Below are 27,441 nucleotides of genomic sequence, written 5' to 3' on the forward strand. Positions count from 1 at the left end.
TCAGACGGTGGTGACGGACAGCAGAGGGTTGTAGACCTTCTTCCCGTCGGCGGACCGGGTCCCGTGAGCCAGCAGCTCCTGGATGGTGATCCAGTTGTCCATGATCCTGCGGCTGCGCTTCTTCATGCTCCGGCGGTGGCAGAGCTCCAGGATGGAGGTGGGTTCCTGCTGATGCGTCGTCCCCTGCTGTCCTCCTCCTCCTCCACCTCCTCCTCCTCCGCTGCTGCAGTTCCCGCTCTGCTCCTTCTCGCGCTCCCTCAGGCAGTCCAGGCGACTCTGCATCATGAACTCCCTGCGGCGCCGCTGCTCCCGGGCCTTGAGCAGCTGCTGCTTCCGCTCCTCTTTGCTCCAGTATCGGCCCATCTTCATCTCGCTCACGGCGTCGTCGTCCGTCGTCATGCCGCTGCGCTCCTCTCGGATCTTCATGGCACGAGCCTTCAGGAGTCGGTCCCTCACCGGCCGCTTGGCCACGTAGCGCGAGCCGTCGCTGCGGATCTTCACCTTCCACTCCATCCGAGGGGAGGCGGGCAGCAGCGGCGGCGGGGGTAAAGGTCCCGCACCCACACCTATAATAATAATAATAATACGTTTATTTGAAAACAGGGACAGTGCACATTAATAACTACAGATGCACCGATCCAGGTATCGGCTCCGATATTGACTGATTAGCTGGATCGGATATCGGATGAATGAGGCCGATCCAGCTTTCCAATGCAGTAATTTCTACAAACAAGCTTGAAATATAGACTTATTTAATTTTTTTTGGGACAATTTCGCATTTCGGGGCTTCAATACAAGACGGACATTACATACGAGCAGCATGGAGGTATTTGGATGTTTTTTGGTGTGTCTTTTTGTTACGATGACAGTTGGTATCCATTTGCAACCGTTATATGGACATGCACTGCTACGCCGAGACCCCCTGTAACTTAGAGAAGCCACGGAGGACTCTGAAACTTCTCCCAGCCCTTAGTCCACATGAGGGGGAGGAGATAATGAGTGAAATTTCAATTTTAGGTGAACTATCCCTTTAATTTGTTACCTTTTTTAACAAGGCTAAATGTTTATGTGAAGCCTGATGCCTTCACTCACATGGCAACGTATACGGTTCATTCATTCAACAGTAGTATCAGGTATATCAGGTATCGGTATCGGGTATCGGATTAGATCGGAAAAAACTGGATCGGTGCATCTCTATTAATAGCATTGCTGTAAATGCGCAAGAATTAGCCAATAAGAGGCTATTTTTCATCTGTAGTCCCTATAGACAGGATGTCAAAAAGTCACCCTAAAAACAGAATATGAAATATGAAAAATAAGATTAAAAAGTTACTAGCCAAGGCAATCTACACAACATGCACAGCAATTAACAACATGACAAAAGAACATACAATATAACATCAATCATTCAAGACATCCCCAAAACATGCAGCACAAAAACCTATGATGCAAGACACATCACACCACAGCATGTAAAGCAGAGGGGTGGGAGAAAAAATCGATTCACAAGTATCCCAAGATTTTTTTCTCCAAAATCGATTTTTTTTTTTTTTTTTACAGAGAGTCCAGGTTTTGAAAAGGGTTTAAGTTCACTTTATAATGGAGTATGTTAATTTATAGGCTCCTACAGTATTTGTGTGCAGATAAATGTTAAAATGTAGCAGTTTACCTGACTTACATGTGATGTGTATTTTTGGGGAAATATGTTTCCTGGAATAGTCTGTAGCCTAGACAATCATAATCATTCAACTGTTTCACTGGTGTTCAAAATGCAGACTAAAGGCAATATCGTAGAATTGCAATTTAAAACGAATCGGCATCCAAAAAATCGTAGAAGAATCGAATCGGGAGAAAAACGTATCGTCCCAGCCCTAAGCAGAAGCACAGACACAAAATGCATAAAAGCAAGACCACAATAAGACGTGCTGCATGCCGACTCATGAAGACAGACAGACGGACATTACAGACCTGGCGCCTGCGTGACGTCTTTACACGTGCTGCCCAGGCTCATGGGGCTGGCGTCGCCCCCGGTGTGCACGCTGCCGTCTCTGAGGCCGAGGCCGAGCTGCTCGGCGGCGGAGGGCGACCGCAGCTGCATGCAGCTCAGGTAGCGGTGCGGCGGCAGCGTCTCGGGCTGACGACGGGACAGGTAAGGGCTGTTCTCCGCGCTGCGTCCTCCTGACCGCTCCGACGTCCCGTTGGCTTTATTTGTGTTACGTCTCATCCCGCCGTCCGAGCCTCTCCTGCTGCCTGATCCGTCCCGGGACAGCGACCTCACCTTAGTAAAGTAAAGTAAGTACAATGTTATTTATATAGCACTTCTCACAGAGGAGACTCACAAAGTGCTTCACAAGATACATAAAAACACAAGGCTTCCAGCAGAATGCAGCGACCTCGCGGGATGGTGAAGAGAGAGGAGATCTGCTAAGTATGGAGGGGCCTGGCCGTAGGGGTGGGCGATATGGCCATATTAGATCGTGAAGGATTAGAGCGTGTAGACAATCTGCCAAAGTGCAGAGATCGTAGGATCGTCCGGGGCACATTCTATAAATTGCAGTTCTATGCTGCAAAGCGCAAACAAAGGACATTTGCAAAGTTTGCTAAAAGAGATAACAACAGTTACTTTATTTGACCCTTTTCAATCAGCTATTTAGTGTTTTGATATACTAAAATCCTGTTAATCAATCAATCAATTTGTTTATTTCGGGCATGTCAATTTAAATCATCATCATCACACTTCATCTTAGTTCAAATAATACAATGCACATGGCCGAAAGGGAAAGCGGGAGAAGCAAAAGCTTATCTAGTCCCGCCCCCATTCAAAATGACTGTGTTGAATAAAACAAACAGTAATGTCTTCATTGATATTTTACTTTCATGTTTATTGAAAGCTACCTTTCATGTTGCAAGAGTGCACTTTATCAATTTAGATTAAAATCTATTCAGAAAGGTTCTTTGGCCTAAATTGTCTATTTTTCCTTTTTTCGATTTAAGATTGTGATGAAATCGAAATCGAGACTTCATTTAAAAAAAAAATCGTGATATGATATTTTTGCCATATCGCCCACCCCTACCTGGCCGTTAGGGCTCTGTATGTATGTGAGGGTGAGGACTTTATATACCTTAGCTCCAGGGCTCGATGACGACGTCTTCCTGTCCTCTTTCCTGTGACTGTGGGAGTACGGTTGGTTGAGGTTTGCGTGTGCGCCGCCTCGCTCTCCTCGCTGCCTCGTGGAGGTGGCTGGCGAACACAGAGACTCTCCCGCTCCCGCCTCCAGGCTCTGCGTCGACTGTGTCGAAGGGAACTGCTCGGTGACCAGAGGCGTGCTCCTGCAGCTCTCCCCTCCGGTGTTGTAGGCACTCGTGCTGTCTTTATCCGAGCGCTCCCTCTCCGGAAGCTCGTTGATGTCCGACAGAGCGTGGTGACAGGACTCCTCGCTGCCGCCCAAAGCGCCACCGCCGCCGCCGCTCATACTCATCATGTCCAAGCGTCCTGCAGCTCCTGCACTCGCTCCGTTCTTGTCTTCCAGAGGCCAAGCCTTCAGACAACGCTCCCTCAGCTGCTGCATCTTCTGCGCCCGCAGGATGTTGCGGCACTTGAACTCCAGGTGGCGCAGCTCCTCCTCCAGCAGCGCCATCTCGTGCTGCGTCAGGCTCTCGTTGCGGTTCACGTCCAGCGGCACGCCGACGCCTCCATCCTCCTCCTGCAACGCCGGGTCCTGCAGCAGCAGAGCGTTGCTGTTCTTCTCGTAGTAACACTTGATCTCCAGCAGCTCCTTGTACCTCTCGCACTCCTCCTCCGTCAGTCCGGGCATCATCATCCTGACGGGATCGGCCATGTAGGCGCGCTCCAGTCGCTCCACCGTCTCCACTCCGCAGTCGAGCGCCAACAGCGAGTCGGTGCTGAACTGGAGTTCCTGCGAGTGCAGCAGCGGCGGCGTGTCCAGGAACTTGCGCATGCTCCCCGGCGTGTTCGTGGCGTTGGTGTTGGAGGCGCTGGTGTGGTCGTCGCCCAGGAGATCGTGCTCCGACGACTCTTCGTAGCGCGTGCTCTCGTCCGTCCGGCCCACGCCGCTGTCCAGCTCCTGGCTGTTGCTCAGCACCGTCTGCAGCAGATCGGGAGAGTCCCGGCTCAGCGAGTAACCGTGACCGTGACCGTGACCAACGTGGCCACCAAGCATGCTGCCGCCACCGGCACCAGCACCCATGACGGAGGCGTTGCTCCTCACTCGTTGGGCGCTGGGCAGATGGACGGCGTTGTCCAGCGGCTCCAGGTCCAGTTCATCCGCATCCAGCTGGTTGTCGTTCTGACGGGTAAAAAAGGTTGAAGAGACAAAAGACAAAGAGATCAGAATTAGAAATGTATTTTGATTTACTTCACCCAAAATCGATAATTCACCAATTTTCTACTCAAAGAAGGGTTTGGAGAACTTTCAGAGTCATCAAAACGCTTTAGGAGTTCCAGGGGGGGTCCAGCTGGCGACGGGTTTTCATATAATGGCGGCGGATAGAGTTCACTTTTGAATCGTCCAAAACACACACTATGAAACATCCATACATCACCAGTGAGATTTGCTGCGAGATGTTCTTCTGTGTTTACATCAAACCAAAGACGGTTTATAAACCAAGACCTGTCATGACGAGTCAGCTTCCTGTATGCATGTCACGTGGGCTTCTGCACGGCCACGCCCCTTTAGAGAGACCAGAGGCAGCTTGGAGTGTATTGATTCCTATGGGACAATTTAATGTGAACACCGATTATGGTCGGGTCTTTCTCCCCACGGTCACTGAAGCAAATTTTGGACTCATTTTTCACAAGCCACATCTCTTCTGAACAGTTTGACACCAAAATGGTAATTTTCAGACGGAGAGATCCGGAGAAAATCCACTTTGTTCCAGACCTGTCTCTGTCTCTACGACACACTCTCGCGAGATTTGGCACCGATCTCCTAGGCAACGTCAAACAAACGGCCGCGAACTCCCGTGAAAATGATTTAAATTATTTTTGGCATGCTAAATATTACTGTTAGTAGTGTAGATATTTAATGTTATCATAAGAAAATATAAATATCTCACTTTCATCTACCTACAAATTTTATAAATCCACACACACGTTCACAGACGAGGTGGGGTGACGGTTGGCCACGCCCATTTAGAGAGACAGGAAGTGTATACCATTTCTATCATTGGAGCAGCCGCTCATGGAGTATCTTTCCATTTATCTAATATCTTTGATCAAACATCCAATGGTTTACAACGACGAACGAACATCTCGCAGCAAATCTCGCGCATGAGCACAAACACAAACACAGCCACTGAGAGCTACTGCTACAACAAGGATAAAAACAGACATCAAATTATTTTTTTCCGAACAACTTTTCCATGTGGCGGCTTCAGGACACTTGGGTCAGTACAGACGAGCAGTATGGAGGTATCTGGATGTTTCATAGTGTGTGTTTTGGACAATTCAAAAGTGAACTCTATCCGCCGCCATTATATGAAAACCCGTAGCCAGCCGGGACCCCCCCTGGAACTCCTAAAGCGTTTTGATGACTCTGAAAGTTCTCCAAACCCTTCCTTGGTATGACGATGAGTAGAAAATTGGTGGATTATCGATTTCGGGTGAAGTATCCCTTTAACAGGGGCAGTGGTGATGCAATGAGCAACATTGTCACCTCACAGCGAGAAGGTTTTGGGTTTGAACCAACCAGATGATGGAGGTTGCATGTCGTGCCTGTAGCTCTCTGGACAAAGATGTGCACACTTCATTAACTGGCAGCTCTGTGGCGCCTTCAGGTGTGACTGAGGTTTGAATGAGACTGAAACTATCTGTCATCCCTGTGATTAAATGTGTACGATGTATCCTGCCTTCACCCGGTGTCAGATGAGATTGACCTCAGCTGCTCAGTGACACTAAAGGAAAAGTGGTGAAGCTAACAGATGGATGGATAACACAAACTGTTTCTCTATGATTTAACTTGTAGTTACTGATTTGACCACTTGGGGGCAGATCCATGAAGAGGTTGAGACTGAAAATAACCACAAAGAGACTACACAGGTGTCTTCAAATCAGCTGCATGTGCAGGTAAAGTACAGCGAGGGTTATTCCTTGCTGGCTGCTGTGTCTTAAAACAATACTGACAGAAGCAGAGAGAGTGAACAGACTTAGTGAGGCTGGAAAACAGTAAATAATGAACTATAAGACACTAACAAGCTGCATAGAGCTGAGAGGAACTGCAAATTTAAAAAAAATGGATTGAATTACTGATTGGCTTTATTTTCCACCTCAGTTTGTCTTTGGATTCTCCCAAATACAGTACAGTACTGCATTCAAAACATACAACATAATACAAAACCCAACACTGCAAATGAGCATGCAGCTGCACAGAGGTTAGCGGATTTAACATTTAAAAGCTATGTTTTTGACTATCCAGAATTAACATCGTAGATATCAACAACGTCATTCTGGATCGTCGTAATTACATTTTAAATAGTTGGATTTTTCATTCAAGATATCTGTAATTCAGTTTTGCCTAGTCAAAAAGAACATTTCAGAAATTTCAGTCACTTTTGCCATTCATGTGTATGGGGTTTGTCATTACAGATACCTACAATTCAGTTGCAGATATCCGCTATGTGAATTATGGATATCTGTAACTGAATTATGACTAGTACGAATTCCAGTTTGAGATATCTACAACGTCATTTCACCTAATCAAAACTTAATTTAAGATATCTCAAGAAAAGGGACATGTAGATATCTTTAATTGTGGTGAATTAAAGATATCTTGAACTGGAATTATGACTAGTCAGAATCAAATTGTAGATGTTGTGACGTCATTTTGTCCTAGGAAGAATGTAGTTGTGGATATCTGAAATATTATTTTTGACTAGGCAAAACTGAATTACAGATATCTGCAACACATTATCCAGTCTGGCTTTTAAATGTTAAAATGATTTGCCATAGGTTACACGAGTATGATGCAGCCATTATGAGGAATGAGAGACTTCCTGCTCACGTTCTGGTCTTTGATTAACCATTTTCACATTAAACTCATTGTTTAATCAATTCATATGTAAATCTAGTGACCACAGCATCTGCAGGACTTCTCTGTCGTTAGTAAACAGCAGTATTTCTCTCCGCCACTAGATGGAGCCAGAGCAGCGTGAGTTTTAACGGCTTCCTGAGATTGCAATAGTTTCTAGTTTCCATAATGAAACATCAGTAGAATAAAATATCAGAGGTTCATCTAAACACCTTCATCTACCTGATACTGATGAGATCCTCTCCACACACACACACAGATGGATGGATGGATGTGATATTTAGAGATGAACACTACTTGATATTTCACACGAACGAACCGCCGCCGTTGTTTCTAATCTATTTACTTTTGCTGTTTTGATTGGCAGCCGCTCAGACGCCGGTCGAATATGATGCACGTACTTGTGCGCGAATTAGTAAACAATCCACTCCCTCCGAGCGCAGTTTATCTTGGCTAATTGGTTAGATTCAGATGCGGATTGTGTTCAGACTGCGAGATAAAGTATTGATTATCTTCATCTTCATTCTTATTCTTCAACTAACTCTCTCTCTCTCTCCCTCAAGACAACAGATCAAGCTTTAATCTCTGCTCGTGCATTTCCCTCCATCCTCCTCTCTCTCTCTCTTGAATCTTAATGTGGGACCATGGTTTAGTAATATAATTCTTGTCAGCCTTTCACAGGTACTTCTTGTGCTCCTCTCTCCAAATACAAGGACATATTTAAACAGAGGAGAGGTTATTTGTGTGTGTGTGTGTGTGTCCGTGTGTCTTTGACTTGAACCATTTTAATGAGTGCCTCTTAAATCTGCCCTCTAGCTCTGTACAAATGCAGCCAGCATACAGATCTCTGTGTGTGTGTGTGTCTCCCATCTGCAGCACAGTTTTTACAACAGTATATATGCAACGAAAATCCATTTTGTTGTCGTTGAAGTTGTGTGCGTTTACAAGTAATTTGGCAGGAGGTGTGTGTGTTATTGGAGGGGCGTCTCGTCTGGTGTGTGTTACAACAACGCCCTCCTATCTGCAGGAGGAGTGACCTTGAGCGGGAAAACAAAACGCTGCCACATTAGCACCGGGAGCACAAGCGCTATTTGTCTTCGTGCTATCAGCGGCTCTCATCGTGTTTCTGCAGCACCTCTCTGCTGCTTCTCTGCCTCCTGACACCAAGTCGTGCTGCAGGATGGGACGAAGAAGAGGAAGAGGAAAAGAAACCACACTCTTCTTCCTCATGTCATGTTTGCCCACTTTGTTTATGTGTCCTTAAAGGGATAGTAGCATTTTTTTAAAAGTGGGGTTGTATGATCTACAAATAGCCCCTAAGTACTTTAATTGCAGTAGAAGACTCTCTGCACTCCTCCCGTTAGCAACGCCAGCCCATAATAGCCCTGCCCAGAGATTTACAACATACAGTGTTGTGAATGGACCCAAAGAAATGGCCTATTTCCGCGGCCTAAAAGAGGTTTTACGTGAAAAAAAAATACACAGTTCCATTGTTCGCTATAATATAATTTTTATTCTTTATATCTAACCAACTCACGTATCCCTCCGCCCAGGGTTAGCACCCGCCGATCAGCAGTTGGTTAGGTCCAAATAAAAACTGTGTTTTTCCTGCACTTTGAGGGGCTGGAAAAAAATTATATTATAGCGAACAATGGAACTGTGTATTTTTTTTTTTCAGGTAAAACCTCTTTTAGGCCACGAAAATAGGCCGTTTCTTTGGGTCCATTCACAACAATGTATGTTGTAAATCTCTGGGCAGGGCTATGGGCTGGCGTTGCTAACGGGAGGAGTGCAGAGAGTCTTCTACTGCAATTAAAGTACTTAAGGGCTATTTGTAGATCACTTTTAAAAAATGCTACTATCCCTTTAAAGTATTTCCTTTCTTTTCTACATAAACAGGGGAGATAAGGAGTGAAGGATGTGTTTTTGTTGTTGTTTTTTTTAGGTCAGCATTCAGACTCCCTGAAGACTGCATATCCAATTTCCTCACCTCTATCTCGGGTCGTGCGAGGAGCAGGGAGACATTAGTGCTGTCCTCTCTGGTGAGAATAGCTACCGCCTCCTCTCTGTCCTGAACGTCCACTCCATTTATCTGACAGAGAGAAAAAGAGAGAGTCAGATAATGTGAGACCCTTTTCCACCAACGCTACATTCAGTTTAATCACTCGGTTCAGGAAATGGTTTTTCCTTAGAATAATAATACAAAAAAAAAAACTCTCTGAAAAGCATAATGATATTCAAGCTATTATGAAAAAAAAGCATTCAGAGTAAATGCTGCACTATGAGCAATTTCCTTTAATAACGCTGAATGAAAAGCGGCACGACTCCACGGCTCTGCTTGGACTTGGAGGACTCGTCGTGACGCTCATGGGGGTTATTTAAGACTTCAGTTTAATGAATTACATAACAGAACAGAACAGGAAGTCACACAAAGTACAATAGAAGAGTTTTGTTGGTTTTTGTCACGAAGAGGTAGAGAGAGAGAGAACTCTGCAGGAGAAGAGAGATAACCTAACGATCCAGTATAATTAATAACGAGGGAAGCTGCACCTGTAGGATTCTGTCTCCCTTGCGGATGCGACCATCGATTGCAGCGATACTGTTCGGGTTCACCTGGGGAGAAATACAGAAGGAGTTATTAGTGTTATTAGAATAGATTTAGTCTGTATTTAGTTATTACACCTATCTCTTTTCCTCTTTATCTCTTCCTCTTCTGGTGCAGAATAGATGAGTCTGACTCTGGTTCTGTTTGAGCTTTGGTTTTTCCTTATTCAGTTACATTTGCACTTGGTCTTGAAGGGAACTGTTTGGTCTCTGTAAATACTATTAGGTAAATAAATATTAAATAAATACTAAATACTATTATAAGATCTAAACCAGGGTTATTTAGTTTAATTTACCAGGTCCAGACATTTTCAGCGGCTGGTGAGCAGCAGCTAATGACAAATTTTAGACTATATATTGAAAAACAAGTCAAGTTTAGTCATTGCTTCCCTTTAAAATATGGTCACATTCGATGCAGGGACATTAAAAAGTGCATAAAAACAATTTAAAAAGCTTTAACAGAACAGAAACTGAGGTAGTAGCAACACTGAGGTAGTAGCAACCCCACTTTTGAAATAAAAATAAACATTTTGGTCATATCTGAACCCAGGCACACCTCAAAGTGCATGAATAATAATATTCACCGTAAGTACTACTGTAAGAATTTCTTCAGGCTGACAAAATGTAATCTTAAAGTACAGTATCTTGAGATATTCTGGTGTGAATTGGTGCTGTATAAATAAAACTGTCTTGACTTGAGGATTTGGCTCAGGATTAAGAAAGAAGAATAGAAAGGATTTATTAAAGATTTTGCTGTCCTCACCTCTCCTACATAAATTCCCAGGTCCTCCTCGTCGTCGGTTCTGTAACACACTGTCAGGCCGAGTTTATCCTGCTGACGGGACTTGTACAGCTCCACCTCCTGTGTGTGAGTGCAGTTAGAGGAAAGTTACAGACTGTCAGACAGGCAGCGAGTTTTTTTTTTGAGCAGCTAATGGGCTCTCACCTCGTACTCCAGCTCATCCTGCCTGTCCACTTCATGCTGAGTGATATCGAAGTAGTCAGTGGGGTCGTAGTACACCGGCTCTATGAAGCTGAGGATGAGAAATATTTCAGTAATGGAAGCAGCTTTAAAGCCCCAGTATGTAACTTATTTGTCTTTTTATTAGCAAAAATCAAAAATGTCTTTCATAAATACGTATTTCACTGAAGTCGAATCACACCCGCATACAAATGAAAGCTTTCTCGTTCCTTAGAATGAGTTGTTACAAGTCGTTACAAATAAATGAGTGGGTGATGCACCGAACCGAGGCGGCCATGTTGCATCGCCATTTTTTACGTTCAGTGGCAGCGTGACCGTAGGTAACCACGGAAACTCAGCGGAGCTGTCGGCTCGGCCTGTTAAAACTGTCACCACTGTGTAGTGTGAGGAAGGACGGAGGCACTGGTGTTGCATTCAGGTGCAGTCAGGCAGACGGCCGTCGGCAAACCAACCGGATGTCATTTTACTCCACGAGAGAAAGACGGTAAAACGTGGGTCAGGTAAACAATACCACATCACCATGACAACATATTGTCACGCCTGTATTGTTTTGCCTCTTGTTTACATAGACGCTTGTTTATCCTGTTACATGCAGCGTCTGTTGTCTGTCTGACGTCTGCCCGATTTCACGTGAATGCAACATCAAGAATACGTTCCGATATGCAACCGCACCGCTAGATGGGGGGAATTCCTACACATTATACCTTTAAAAAAAAGAAAAGAAAAAGGGTAACACTTTACTTTAATAGGTAGCCTATTCATAAGATTGACATAAAACTGTCATAACCATGACTGAATGAATACTTATGACAGCTGTCGTTAAGTGTCATTCGGTAAGTTATGTCACTTTTGATGCAAAGTTGACATTATTTGAGATGTCTTTGTTATGAGAACTTGACATAATTTTTTTAAGTTTGGCAATTAGGTCTGCTATGACAGTTTAAATTGTCTTTATGTCAAGTTGTCAGAACAAAAACATCTCAAACAATGTCAACTTTGCATCAAAAGTGACAAAACTTACCGAATGACACTTAACGACAGCTGTCATAAGTATTCATTGATGTTTATGACAGCTGTTATGTCATGGCTATGACAGTGTTATGTCAATCTTATGAATACCTATTCAAGTAAAGTGTTCCCAGAAAAAGAAACTGCAGATGCATGAACAGAATTGAATGGACTAGCACCAAAAACAGTGAGACCTGCTGCAGGGGGCTCCATTATTATTATTATTCTACGCCCCGATACAACTCACAGTTCATTGAACAGATATGGCTCCAGGAGCGGTGGCAGTGGAGGCGACGGCGGAGGGTCGGGTGGGGGTGGGGCTCCGCAGGGATGCTGGCTGCTCTTGCCCAGAGTCAACATATGCTGGAAGCTGATGTCTGTCTGGGTGCAGCTGTCCACACAGTCGGCCATGCCCATGGTCACCGGCATCAATCCTCCGGGGGCCCCCGCCGCCAGGCACGCCCGTCTGCGGGCCCCTCGCCGCAGTATGTTGGACAGCACAGGGTCCCGTATGTCCAGGGTGGGATCCCCGGAAAGGCGGGACAGCTCCTTCCCATTCACCTGGAAAAGCATAATTAGTTGAGATCAAATGGTGTCAGAGTAGAAGAAGGAGAAGAGGAAGTAGGGGAGTAAAGTGAAGGAGAAAGATGCAAATGTGGTTTCACCAACAATGATACAGAGAAGCTGCAGAACAGATTTGAAAAAAAAGGCAGCGTCTGAGTTTCATGTGGTGAAAAGATTTAGTAAAAGGTGCTGACATAAATAAGAAGAAGACAGGACACACAGGTTGGTGGTTAAAGGGATAGTTCAACATTTTGGCAAATTGGCCCATTGCCATAATCCCTATGGTTTTAGCAGTAGGTTTGTTACTTTTATTTGTCGGTGCAAGCTATTTTTAGAACGGCGGAGCAGAGCCGTGAGCTGCTCAGAGCTACACTACGGAGGCTAATGGGCTTTCTTGGTTTCCCTCATCAAACTCATCAAATACACAATCCAACAACTCCAAAACGCTCAGGTGGACAAGTTGTGACCTGCACATTCACCACGCTATGAGATAAGTAACTTTACGAGACGGAGTTGTTTTAGTGGTAAATGCAGAGACTGCCTGATGAAAAACTGTCCCTGACGGCAACGCGCATCAGCTATTTTGCTTGAATTTCCCTCTAAAACAACTCTGTCTGGTAACGTTCTGTTATTATCTCATAGCGTGGTGAATGTGCAGGTCACAACTTGTCCACCAGAGCGTTTTGGAGTTGTTGGATTGTGTATTTGATGAGTTTGATGAGGGAAACCAAGAAATCCCATTAGCCTCCATAGCGTAGCTCTGAGCAGCTCACGGCTCTGCTCCGCCGTTCTAAAAACAGCTTGCACCGACAATTAAAGGTAACGAACCTACTGCTATGACTATAGGGATTATGGCAATGGGCCAATTTGCCAAAATATTGAACTATCCCTTTAAAGACAGGGAACGGGAGGGAGACTACAGCTACACACCTGAAATAAAGAGGGACTGAGGTCGAGTTAGTCATCTAGGACAATAAAAAAAACACTCACAGGACTAATGGTGTTTCTACAGGAAGACAGAAACTATGACAGGAAGGTTTTGTGTTTTTTATAAAAGGGTTTGGACACCACATGAACATCAAGCAGAGCAGAGAGCTGTATACTAAGACCTTTAATCGACCGTCAGCATCGAAAGAGCAGAGCATGTTGCTTATATGACCCTTCTGTGGAGAGAGGAGGAGGAAGAAAGCAGGAAAAATAAAGGCATTAGCAAGTAATTACAACTGTGAGCGGTTGGAGAGCATTAACCCTCTTATTTTTTCTTTTATATAAAGGAGAGCAGCAAGAGGAAACGAAAATTCAAGTGAACAGGCAGTGCAGATGAAAATGAGTTTCCTTTGTACATTTAGTTTTTGTGCGTTCGCGTCCCCGTGTGCACTCATCGCTCTCTTTGTGTGAATCTGAAGTGGTTCCTCTCTGCAAATATATTTAAATGATAAAAACTTATCAATATTCTGGTGAAGCCAGTTTCATTGTGCAGTGAAGCAGGGTGGGGGTGGGTGGTGCCACTCAAAATGATTGTAATGTAATTTGTTCAGGGATTTCAAACTCTCACTCTTTTTGATTAAGAAATCCAAATTTTCTAGCTGAGAGTTTCACTATATTTGATTTTTTTTCTTTCCTCCCCCAGCAGATGTACCTTTCTGTGGACACTGACAGTTCATTTAAATGCTCCTGAATCATCCAGTGTAAACAGCTGTCACATGCACAACATGTTGCACGGAGCTTTAAACGACTCTGTTGTTGTTGAAGTCTGAAAAACTCTGCAGCTTATGAAACATTTCATCTGCTGCTTCAAGCAACAAGTCAGAAAAGAACAAGGGGCATCAAAAATGAAAAGAAAATCGGGGAATAAATCTGAAGAAGGAATCAACACAGTGTGCGGGTTTAAAAACAGTCCTGGTCAAATCAAAGATTCATTCAGTTGAATATTTCTGAACAGTTTTTTCTTTTTGCTTTTGGCTCAAATATCTCAAAAACCAATGGATGAATTTTTTTTAGACGTTGATGGTTCCCAGAGGATATGCCCTAACGACCATGGTGACCATGGTTCTCATATTACCAGCTGGTCCATGACCGGCTCTACTATCGTGAAACCAGTTGAGCTTCTGTATAAAAACGCACTCAAAATCTTAGATAAAAAAACGTTTTCTTACCATCATTGTAACATTCTAGTGAAATATAATTTGCTGAGTTTTCCTAATTTTTGTAAATTCTCCTCTGTATGCTTAATATATAAAGTACTTCATGGCCTGGCGCCATCTCCACTTAAAGGGCCCTAGTTTCTTGGCGCAGCGCAGGTAGCGCAAGGTAGCGCAGCCGGTCTAATGCAAGTTTCGACCAGCGCAGCCTAGCGCAAAGTCAGATTGGAAGATTGGCAGATCGCGCTGCGCTGAGATAGGCGTGGCCGCGCAGCAGGGGGAGGCGTCACAGATTCAGCTTGGTGCAGTGGAAGTTTTGTGCGAAAATGTCTCGCCGAGGTTGCGCTGAAAGCTCGCCACCTCCAACCAGGTCTAGTCTCAGCGCAGGGCGAAGCGCAGCAGGTGCAGTGGAAGTTTGACTGACTGACCTGCAGTGCACACACGTCACCAAGACCTCACAGGCAGATCTCCACAGTTCCAGACACATTTCAATGCAATAAATATCCACAATAACCACTATTTAATGCAACTAACGGAATCAACACGTGGATTTATATCTATATAGATTGTCCCGTCACATCTGACGTCAGATCAAAGCAGAGATCAAAGGCTGTCGGCGCGTAAAGGAAACTCCACCTGAATTAACACAGCAGGGACGAACTGGCACTGAAAAGCAGCTGTGGATGTCCCAAGCAGGACTGAGGGTGGATGACTGCATGTCGCTGCCGTGTTGAGATACGCACTGTGTCGTTGTGATGATCGCTTTATTTATTTATTTACCGCATCACGCAGCCGTATTGAAAAACAAAACACAAATCATCATCTCTCTTAGTCCACCACAACAGCCTCGCTATCAGATAGTCAGTATATAGCCTATACTCAGCATCTCTATCACAGAAAAAAAAAGAGAAAAAAAGAGACGGACAGAGAGAGAGAGAGGAGGACAGAGAGAGAGAGAGAGAGAGAGAGAGCGTCCTTTACGCTGATTTCATCCCGCATGTTTGTTTATGTTGTGATTAGTGTACACCTCTCATCTGTCTTACACAGGGAATAATAAATTGAAATGAATAAATGTGAGTTTCTTCATTAGTTTATTAGTTGTTGTTTCTTAGGCTACACTGAGCACCGGTTCTCAGTGTATCAGATCAATCCTGGTTAAGTATATTAGTAAACTCATTATTCGGCCACTCTGAGCTCGGACCTCCGGGGAAACAGCTGTTTCCTCCGGGGAGAGGTTCGGCCTCTGGCGTCGCTGTCTCCTCCGTCCATGTCAAAGTATAAAATGACAAACTTGCAGCGCGCATCGCCCGCCGCGCAGTTAAAGGTGAGGAGAGGAGCTCCTTTGATTGGTGAAGATCCGAATCGGCTGTGTTAATCCCACTTCTCCTCCTCCTGTCTCCCTCCCGCCCTCTCTCCTCCCCCTCTGCCGTTTGCGCCGGTGGGAGGGACGAGGGGCGGGCTTGCGCTGGTCTAAGTCGGACTGCGCTGTCCAGCAAACTTGCGAAATGGACCTGGACACGTGCCTAGTTGGCGTGGCGAAGCTGCGCTGAACTTAGACTTCACCTGGTCTAAGAAACTAGGGCCCAAAGAGTTTATTACATTTAAACAAACGAGGACCACCAGATCAATTACTAATAGGGACTGTGTGGTTCCATACAGGAAAACCTCTTTCAGTCAAAATGCCCTGTCTACTAAAGGAACTGCAATCTGGAACACACTACCCTTACCCATAAAGGAATGCCCTACCTTGACTACTTTTAAGAGCCACCTGAAGGTGTGGCTCAGAGCCAACCAAACGTGTAATCACCTTTAATGTCCTAACTGCATGCTTCTAATGTACTGATCTGTCTTAACATATATTAGTACTAGTAATGTGTTGTAATATTGTATGTGTTTATGCTATTTCCTACTTAAAATGTATTCTAACCTTTTGTACTGTATTGTAACACCAACCTGCCTAGAGGACTCCAGATGGAAATGAGCCCACGGGCTACAATCTGGCACATTTACAGGTACTACGGTACATGTTTTATTAATGTGCATTGTCCTGACTTCTAAATAAATAAATTACAAATTACAATTACCTCTAACGCCACTATAGGATGTGATATTTTCTTTTAAATTTGTTCAATACATCCTTGTGAATCGTCTTTGGTTGGTTTATGCACCAATTTGTGCAGCTCATGTAACAGTAGCCTATATAAATAATATATATTTTTTAAAAATCCATCCAGATCCAGAAACACTGCCCCAAAAAATGGTTAAATCTTTCCATTGTGCAGCAGACTAGACTAGAGAGGTTTTTTTTTTATCCTGTTTGTTTAGATGAACCTTTGGGGATTCTGAAAATATCTTGGTTTAACATTGTTGGATGATTCTCCTTCAGACAAACTCATTTATCTCTGTGACCTGAATATCGAGACACACACAGGGCGAGGTTGTTAATTAACAAATGTTTGCTTGTTAGCTAGCACACTACTCCGACTAAATGGGAATGTGCCAGTAGTGACACCTGCTACACATGTTAGCGATTTAGCTCAATCATAACCAGAATACTTAAAGGGATAGTTCAACATTTTGGCAAATTGGCCCATTGCCATAATCCCTATAGTTTTAGGAGTAGGTTCGTCGCTGGGATTTCTTGGTTTCCCTCATCAAACTCATCAAATACACAATCCAACAACTCCAAAACGCTCTGGTGGACAAGTTGTGACCTGCACATTCACCACGCTATGAGATAATAACACAACGTTACCAGACAGAGTTGTTTTAGAGGGAAACGCAGAGACTGCTTGATGAAAAACTGTCCCTGAACACAACGCACATCAGCGGTTTTGCATGAATTTCCCTCTAAAACAACTCTGTCTGGTAACGTTGTGTTATTATCTCATAGCGTGGTGAATGTGCAGGTCACAACTTGTCCACCAGAGCGTTGTGGAGTTGTTGGATTGTGTATTTGATGAGTTTGATGAGGGAAACCAAGAAATCCCATTAGCCTCTGTAGCGTAGCTCTGAGCAGCTCTGCTCCGCCGTTCTAAAAATAGCTTGCACCAACAATTAAAGGTAACAAACCTCCTGCTAAGACTGTAGGGATTATGGCAATGGGAAAATGCTGAACTATCCCTTTAAGCAATAAGCTATCTAGCTGGAGACTTGAGCTCTTAGGACCACCATGCTATTATCTTACATTACACTTCCTGATAACACAAAGCACAATTCAATGAATGCATATAACTGTACAACAGCATGTATTGATTAGGACTGACAGCTCCTACTTGTCAGTGTTCAGAGAGAGAGAGACGGTCACATCAAGTGTCTGTTGGATTAGCTCTGTCCTGTCTGTACAATGTGTGACTCCTGATGTTAAGGTTGTGAGTTCACATCCCATTAGTGACCTCTATGTCTGCTGCTCTCAAATTATCTGCCAGCATGTTTTCTACTCCTGCATTTGGAGCATGAAAGCACCATTAGTATAATTATAATAAACCTATTATTTTAGAGATAAGACAGAACCTATATCAACATTTTTACACAACCTCTCACTGGCAGTGGTTGTGCCACATTGTCCAACATGATAAATTGTTCTTCGTTGTTGTTTCGGGATGTGGTGTGACCCTGTGTGACGTGTTGATGTTTATTATGTGCCAGTAAGAGTCTCCGCCGCCGCCAGCCACAGACACAGACACCGACCCTTTGTAGCGTCTCATTCATGACGAACACTGTGGCCGACCTTGGCTGTCTGCGACTCTCCACATCTTTACCACCCTGCCTCCTTCTCCCACTCCCTCTCTCCCTCTCTCCCTCTCTTCTCTCTCTTCTCTTGTCCCCTTCCAGTAATTGCATGTCAAATCAATGTTCCCCTGTGCAGCCAACCACAGAAACTTTCCTGCCACATCCAGCCCCTGTCCACCCCCCACCACTATTTCCTTTCTTTATTATTATATATTTTTTATTTATCCCTGTGGTGCATCTCCTCTCCCTTGTCATTGTGTTTCCATGCTCACATGCACTTCCCTTTCTCTTCTCTTACCCTCTCTCTGTTTCCTCCAGACACTGAGCTCTTTCTCTCTCTCTTTCTCTCTCTTTCTTTCTTTCTTTCTTTCTTGCTCTCTCTCTCTGTGCTGCCTCAGCAATTCTGTCTGCTCTGTCCCTTCCCCGGAGATGAAGACTCACACACTCACACACGCCTCTGTTTCCGCATCTATTTCAGCCAGTCCATCTCATATAGTGTGTGTGTGTGTGTGTGTGTGTGTGTGTGTGTGTGTGTGTGTGTGTGTGTGTGTGTGTGTGTGTGTGTGTGTGTGTGTGTGTGTGTGTGTGTGTGTGTATCTACTGTATGTGTGTGTGTGTGCTTGTCCCTCTCTGCACACTAATGTTCTCCATAAATCTTGCTGTCTCTCTCTTAATGAGCCTCTTCACTTGGAGACAAATAAGACACTTCCTCTTTACACGGCCTATCGGTGATGAAGGAATTAACACGTTGTATAGTTTCTGCGTGTCGGATTAAAGAGAAATGCAGCCATTTTCTCATTTCTTCTTTTCCTTTTTCTGTTTTTAAAATTAATTTCATCACTCGTCGTCGTTGCTCATGGCCGAACTCTGCAAGATCAGAGAGCGGCTATTAGGAAGCTGCTCCATGGTCCTGAGTGACAGGTATGAATACTGAGAGAGGAGAAGGAGTGAAGGGAGTGAAGGGAGTGGAGAGGGGGGGTGAGGGAGGGGGGAGGGGGCTTCTCATTCATTATCAATGAGAGGTGCTGAGATTGCTTTGAAGACAACTTCATGCAGGGTAAAGGGTTGTTACGCGTTAGGCGGCTTCTCGCCTCCATTACACTCGTACACGTGCTGCTGTTCTCTATTATCTCTGGGTTAGTGGGTCATTACATACAGCTGCTGTTTATAAACTACACAAATAATGATGATGCCACTGCTGCAAGCATGCACACCCCCCACCCACCCCCCCTCCATGCCCCCCTTACCCCCCTTACCCACCTTACCCCTCCCATAGACTCCATCCTTATTCTGTATAAGTCGTGTCGAAAATTAGACATGAAATTGTGCAGAAATAAATAGCAAAGCATCCAGATTCACAGCAGGGAGTGGGCGGCGGCGGTGGTGGTGGTGTCGGTGGCTGCGGAGCTGAGGGGGGGGGGGTTGGGGAGGTGGGGGGGGGGGGTAGTAGATGAAAGAGATGCAAAAAGTTCAAAGTGTAGAGAGAGATAGAGAGAGAGGGGAGAGGAGAGAATAGGAGGTGAGGAGAGGCTAATGGTGCAGGGAGAAAAATGTAGAAAACAAGCTTTCAAAGAACGAAGTGTAAATGTAAATAGGGAGCGATGCAGAGCGTCTAGGTTCATGACTTGTGTGTGTATCTGTGTGTCTGTGTGTGTGTGTGTGTCTGTGTAAACAACTGCACAATGGAGGCGGATGTGTAATTTATTTAAGTGGTTGATGTGTAATTAGTTTTCATCTGAAAGCCCTTTAAAGAGCAAATTAATCTCATATGCTTAAAGGCAATATTCAAAAAGAAACTACTGTTGAAATTAACAGAGCAACAAAACTTGGTTTGCCTTTCCTAGCGCCTCACGGTTTTTTTCCTTTTCTCTTTTTTGTGTTTACTTGAACTTAATTTATCTGTATCAGCTTTTTTTTTTTCGCTTTCTTTTCTCACCTCTTTCCATTCATTGATTTATTTAGTGTTGTTATCATTACTATTATTTTTTTTTACCATCATCATCATCTTCCCTTATCTTTACTTCTTTTCTTTTTAATTTTAATTTTAATTTTGTTATTTCTCTACCTTGCACAAGGTATGTGATTATTATTTCTTTACTGTGTTTCAATTATTTAGGTCAAGATGAGGTCATGTTATAATAAGCCTTTAGGGTTTCAGACCTCACCTGCACATTTTTCTTTTCGTATCTTTCTCACTAGTAAGAGAGATAAGTAAATGTTTTGTTCTGTTTTAAATGTGAAAATAAAAAAAAATCTTGGAGGAGATGAGCTGCACATTATTAGGAAAAACCATGGGAAAAACACATAAAACACACACAATTATAATCTGGAATTTGTCCACTGGGGCTTTTTTTTCAGCTTGAGCTTAGATTTTCCTCCTCCATGACCGATACTTGCCCCCTGAACATATTGAACTCGGCTTGTTCGGTAATTGATTTTTCTCATCTCCCATCATGCTTTGAAGGCTGGAGCAGCAGTCACCTCCTCCTCCACGGGAAAATCAATTAATGTGAAGACAAGAAGAGTTGACCTACTCCGGCTGTAACCCCTGTTGTTTGATATCGGAGATCTCATTTGAATATACAAGCCTATTATTATTATAAATTCTTTTGAAATGACGGCAGTGAAGTTAACAAATCTCAGTGGGAGTAGGCTATAGACGAGATGAAAATACATTGTGAAAGAAAAAAAACAGCGAAAATGGAAATAAAGTCAGAGTTACTGTCTTGAACAGTGATTGTGTGCATGTCTGATTAAATTCAAGTGCAGATTAAACACTTCACTGATTCTCAACGGGAAACGGCAGCGAGCGAGTCACCGGCGCCGTGACCTCACAATAACGCCCTCCACCCTCTTTTTCTTTATCTTTTTCTTCTTTTTTCTCTCTCACTCCTCATGTTGTTAAATGAAAGATGAGGGCGACATGCTCTGCACCAGTGACCTCTCTGTCTCATGCTCATGTCTGTCACATGCATCACAGGTGGGAAAGATCAGGAAGAACCCAACATTATAGGGGAGACTGGGGTTGGTTGTCACACTCTTCAAAGGGCCCTGTCACACAATATTGGTATCAGAATTGAGAGCAGAGTTCACCTACGTAGTCCTTGCTCTAGTGTGACACTCAACCTTTAGTTGAGAGCATTTTGGGTTTTTTTTTCCATGTCATTTTGTAAATTTTAGGATCTTCACAATTTTTCTTCTGGGCTTTTACACAATGGGTTTGTAACAAAAGAATTGATACCATTAAAAAGTATGAAGGGAAAGCTGTAGTTTCCATTGTCATTTGGTAGTGAACTTGTTACAGGAAGGTTGTGAACTCAATTTTTAGCAAAAAATGTCAGTTGGTCTCTCAGGCCAGGTGACTCAATGCAGTATTGTTCGACCATTATTATATTTTAACAACAAAAAACATGAGTCCCATGTGTCATGCTTATGTTCTGTGTTTTTCATGTCATTTGAATAAAAATTCACTTAAAAATTGTATTCTTTTTCATTTTTTCCCATTGAAATTACATGTGTCAGATTGTCTTTGATGATTAATAAATAAATGCTGGAGAAATGAGCAGGATGCCCATGGAAACCCGAGACTTTACGCTTCCTTGTAATGTTGGAATGACGACTCCAGGATGTTTTGATGAGGAGATATTCACACAAAACTAAAAAGTGTAACAAACAACCAACCCCAGTCTCCCCTACACACCCTCCTGCACTACACCTGAGAAAACACACACACCCACACACACACTGTTGACATAAAAAAGACACTGACGAGCCAAAAGGTAACGAGCAGTCTGCCACTTGACCTAATTAACCAGTGCTAATTGTTTTTCTTTGGCATCATTTGAAATGAAGTGAAACAGAACACAGAGCTGCCGTTACACTTTACTATCCCCGTGTTAACATTTATCACACACACATGGACGCACACAAACACACAGTCTGATGTAGCTGCAGCTGCAGATGTAATGTGGTTTTAAGTGCATATTGATGAGTAACTTTAACTCCTCCTGTGAAGCATCGATAATCACATGCAGCTGTTTAAACAGATAGATAGGGACTTGCACATTAATAAACTCCGTAAACATCCTTAGTATTATTGTATGTTTAACTGTTCATAATCTACTTTAATCATCAACTCTAGCACTTTAACCCCCACTACCTACCACCTGTGCCAACTGTGAACCACAATTGTATTGTGTTGTAAATGTGTTGTAATGTGAATGTGATTGTATTACTTTCTTTGTTTTTCTTTCTAAAAAAAAAAAGGGGGTGGGAGGGGGTACCTGCCCCATGTTTTTAAATACTAGCCTACTTATACTTGTGTTTTCCTTAACCTGCTGTTTCTACTTCAGTATAGGGGGACTGTCAATGGAAATTAGCTTGTTAGCTAGAATTGAGTAGCCTACATTTACATTTTATTTCAAAATGTTTATCAATGTACATTGTCCCTCTTCATCAAATAAAAGGAACTGAATTGAATAGATGTTAATTACAGGAAGATAATGGGGAATATTGATATTTCACAAAAGTTAATTAGCAATAAGAGTGGACAGATGACATTATAAAACAGTCTATGACAATAATACTGAATGAAACTTGTGGTATAATGTGCAGTGTTTGGTGCTTCTGTTGTTCCACCACATTGTATCGGCTGTTTCTTTTATTTTGTCCATCTTTGTGTAGGCTATGTGTGTGTGTGTGTGTGTGTGTGTGTGTGTGTGTGTGTGTGTGTGTGTGTGTGTGTGTGTGTGTGTGTGTGTGTGTGTGTGTGTGTGTGTGTGTGTGTGTGTGTGTGTTAATGTCACCTGGTCATTGTTTTGTCCTCATCTTTCTTTTCTTTCTCTATTTTTTCTTTTTTTTTGGCCTCTTGCAACAGTCAGCAGCATGCATGCATCTTTTCGTGTCATTGTGAATAAAAAAGCACATTAGGTTTTGTTTAATGACGCCGGTTGCCATGGAAACAGCCTCCTCGCTTTACAGCAGTGACAGGGGGAGAGAGAGAGAGAAAAGCAGGGAGCGGCTGAAGGGCTGAGGAGGGTGCAGGGCGGGGTGTGGTGGGATGGATGGAGGGAGAGAGGCCTAGGTTTCCTGCATTGTGTGTGTGTCAGGTATTTTTGTAAAATGCAGGTAAAATACAACATGAAGCTCAGATTGATTTGCACACACAGGGTTCAGGGCGTGAGTGTGTGTGATTCATCACAGGAGCAACAATGTGCCTCTTTAATTCGGGCCTATAGGAGGGAGAATTGATCAGAAACATGCCGATGGGTGTGTACCGACCTGCAGCGTGGAGCAGTATGTGAAGCGCAGGCATGGGCCATGGATGTTTAATGCATGAGTTTTATTCCTTTGGCAAGACAGGCAAAGTGTTTTGATGTAGTCAAATTTAACAGCCTGCATGGTTTTCCCCTGCCTGGTGTTTGCTGAAAGCTGTTTAATGTCGTATTTATTGTCTAAAAAGACAGACACAGTTAGTAGACTGCATCTAATTTGGAGGTTTAATTATACACGTTAGTTAAGAAAAATAGCTCAAAGCTGCAAAAAGCTCTGAAGGGGAAGTAGCTACAACAAATGTGATGGGAAATGTAATTATGCCCTCTTTTATGATGTTTTTTTCCCCCTTCTTCTTATGATCGGGCACCTCCGCCTTTTGCTTGGCGTGATCTTTGGATTAATCAGCCATCTGCGCAGCAAGGATCTCTGTGTGTTTGTAATCATCTCGAGTGATAACTCAGATTGAATTTCATGGACAAAGCAGCGTGTTGTTGTTGTGTGATCACCTCTCGGCTGCTTTCAGTGTTTTGGGGTCTCTTTGCTCGATGCATTTTTCAGATACCAGCTCATGCTTCATATATGAGACCTCCAGGTTTTCTTTTTTTTTTTTTTTTTTGGGTGGATATACCCTCATTACTGTGCACTAGTCAACGTCTCTCACAGCCAAAGGGCTCTGGCTCTGGTTCAGTGCTCCATCTGCGTTTGTTCTCCCTGTCTCATGCTTCTCTGCTCTCAGCCAAGCGATGTCGTTTCAAGCTTACCAGACCACAATATATGCAGACGTGCTGCTCCACCACCCAGCCCACCGTATCTGATACTACTTACTTTACACAAGCTATGAGCGCTTCTGCATACAACAACATGACACTTCCTCTGCATGCAACATGCATCTCCTCCCCTGTCACTGTTTACCCCACCCGTCTGCAGGAGCTTAAAGCCCCAGTATGTAACTTATTTGGCTTTTTATTAGCAAAAATCAAATATGTCTTTCATAAATACGTATTTCACTGAAGTCGAATCACACCCGCATACAAATGAAAGCTTTCTCGTACCTTAGAATGAGTTGTTACAAGTCATTACGAATACATAAGTGGGCGACGCACCGAACCGAGGCGGCCATGTTGCGTCGCCATTTTTTACGTTCAGTGGCAGCGTGACCGTAGGTAACCACGGAAACTCAGCGGAGCTGTGGGCTCGGCCTGTTAAAACTGTCACCACTGTGTAGTGTGAGGAAGGACAGAGGCACTGGTGTTGCATTCAGGCGCAGTCAGGCAGACGGCCGTCGGCAAAACAACCGGATGTCATTTTACTCAACGAGAGAAAGACGGTAAAACGTGGGTCAGGTAAACAATACGACATCACCATGACAACATATTGTCACGCCTGTATTGTTTTGCCTCGTGCTGGCGGACCACTTGTTTACATAGACGCTTGTTTATCCTGTTACATGCAGCGTCTGTTGTCTGTCTGACGTCTGCCCGATTTCACGTGAATGCAACATCAAGAATACGTTCCGATATGCAAACCTCACCGCTAGATGGGGGGAATTCCTACACATTATACCTTTAACCCCGCCCTTCAGCAGGAGCTTAAAGTGCTTCTGATGGGCTTGTAGGGACAAAACCTTCAGGCCTGTTTTGACCTTTACAGAATCACATCAGTGGAATCATTTGATTTCCACTCGCGAAGACTTTAACCTGAATGCAGTCGGTGTCGTTACTGCTGCTGACCCCGGTTAGATAAGGTCACTGATTATGAAATTACGGCCTTGCTCTGTGTTTTTATGATCAGCTCCCAGCTCCATGCACATAGAGATTCGCTCCTTCGTGCTCGCCTCTCCACCTAAGGTGTTTGTTAAGTCAGTCAAGCCTTTTTTCTATTCACCCCTGCTCAGTGAAGCGCTCAAGTCAATTACCTCTGATATCGGAGGGCAAACAGCTGAAAGAAGAAGAGTGAAAGAAAGAAAGAAAGAAAAACAGTCTGACTTTCCCTCCCTCTTTCATTTTCCTATTTGGCTCATATTTCCCAGCTCGACTCATTACCGTGTTTCTGTTTGGCTTCAGTCTCCCTCTTCATGTTCTCTCTCCCTCTCTCTCTGTCTCTCTCTTGGCATCGCCTCTGGCACCAGATGCAGCCCAGTTAACTGGCCCTTGGACCGCGGCTCCAACGTGCAACAGAGGGCCCAGCTGTGGCTCCTGGTGGTGCCACTGATACTAAAAAAAAAAAAAAAAAAACTAAAAAAAAAGCTGTGCTGCACTGCATGAGCCCAGGAGATCATTCCTGGTGCTTACTAAGCACAGAGGCTGGCGGTTTCAGAGCTTCTCCTTTAGGCGCTGCAGAAGCCAGATGAGCTTACTCACATCTACAGTCTGTACCGGTCCCAGTTGGCAGGTGGTGGTGGTGGTACTGAGGCTGTAACCGTGGCAACCCCTCTCTCCCATAACACTTTAGCCCCGGCTTTAACAACCCATCCATCCAACCTGCCGCCGCCGCCTCTCTCTGCACCACTCCACTTTCTCTCCATCTCTCAAATCTTATGCAATGTAGCTCAGCTCTCTCTTCCTCTCCTTCCCTCAGATCATAATCACTATAATCACCGTGAAGTATCATCGTCATAATTACCAGTATTATTATCACTGAATGACTATTTCAACGCAGCAATTAATAGCTACTGTGCTACGAGGTTAATTCATTTGTGGAAAATCTGCACAAACAGGAACAAATTTTTTTTTTTTTTTTAAATATTATATTAAGGTGAGACATGTCACATGATTAAATCCATCAACTGCATTCACTGGTTGGATTCCCTTCATTAATGTTTATTAATCACTCAATTTAATATCATTATCACGTTTCTAATTACCTAATATAATGCATCAGCGTTTTACTTAAACTTATTCATAATAAATGAACTGTTTGTGATTGTTTTTTACATTAATGCAATGTAAATGTATAAATAACTGTGGGTAATTAATTCTTTATTATCAGAGAGTGAAAACTCATTATGAGGAATTTCACAAGTGAATGGTTTGAGGGGGTAAATGAGTGTGTCAGTGTGATGAGGTTGTGTTTACTGCTGCACACAGACAGGGCCGTAGCTAGGAATTCTGGGTCCCCTTAAGGAATACTAAAGTGGGCCCCTTACCCCCTGACTTTTCCCACTTTTTTTTTTCTATTATCATTTTTTATTTAGCCTACTTTGTTTTGATGCTAATGCAGCGTTACTATGAGTATTAGTCAGGGTCTTATGCAGAATAAATCAGTCATACAAAGATTAGACTACTGGGGTTTTTTGGTCACTGGTCTCTTACCATCTTATATTAACTCACTAGTATCTTTTAATGCAGGACTCTATCGCTCACACTGCAGGTTCCCTCTGTTAACACCGAACTTGGAAGGAAAGACCAGTTTCTCTTACTGTTGTTGCACCTACAACCTAGAACACTCTGCAAAATCATCTGAAACTTACCTCACTTTTATCAACAGGACGATTTAAAACCATAACTACATCTTATTTTACCTCTAACTGCTCCTGCTTTTAACTATACACTTATGTTATTCAATTTATCCTTGTCACCTTTAACTTCCGGTATTCTGTTGTGCTTTTGTATGTTTCAAATGTCTTGTCTTCTATTCTGTCCTTATATGTTTTGTATTTCATCTCGGCTATATTGTACATGAGGTTACTCCTCGATATATCTCTGAGTTTAAATGAAGGTTATGAAATGAAATGAAACCTTTCTCCCCTATACAACGGCCCTGCACACAGGAGGAAGCAGGAGCGTCGTCATGCAGGAGGGTGTTTGTGAATGTGACTGTAAGAAAGTGTGTAGGTGTGTATGTGTTTGTGTGTGTGTGTGGGGGGGGTTATAAGAGAGAGAGAGAGAAGGAGAGGACACAAAGAGATGTGATGCTTCAGGCTAAAGAGTCCATAAAGAGAAATAAAAAACAACTCAAACAGAAAGAGAGACAGAGATACAGAGAGAGAGAGGAGGAGGAGGAGGGGAGGAGGAAGAGGCCGAGCGCTCACCTGGAACATGACCCTGTATTGTTCCTCAGGCTTTTGAACAACACACATGTTGCACCCCAT

General features: G+C 43.6%; 1 protein-coding gene across 1 annotated transcript; it reads right to left on the reverse strand.

The window, feature by feature from the left end:
• On the reverse strand, window positions 1-27,441 carry LOC310989069 (PDZ domain-containing protein 4-like; the record flags this gene model as incomplete). The annotated part of the gene is made up of 10 exons (XM_083975957.1): window positions 1-566; window positions 1,969-2,278; window positions 3,123-4,307; window positions 9,037-9,138; window positions 9,597-9,659; window positions 10,414-10,512; window positions 10,597-10,684; window positions 11,888-12,201; window positions 13,314-13,367; window positions 27,382-27,441. The coding sequence occupies 10 exons, from the start codon at window positions 27,439-27,441 to the stop codon at window positions 1-3; spliced, it is 2,841 nt and encodes a 946-aa protein (XP_083832083.1).

The sequence above is a fragment of the Trachurus trachurus genome (genome assembly GCF_905171665.1).
Source record: "Trachurus trachurus genome assembly, chromosome: 7".
NCBI lineage: Eukaryota > Metazoa > Chordata > Actinopteri > Carangiformes > Carangidae > Trachurus > Trachurus trachurus.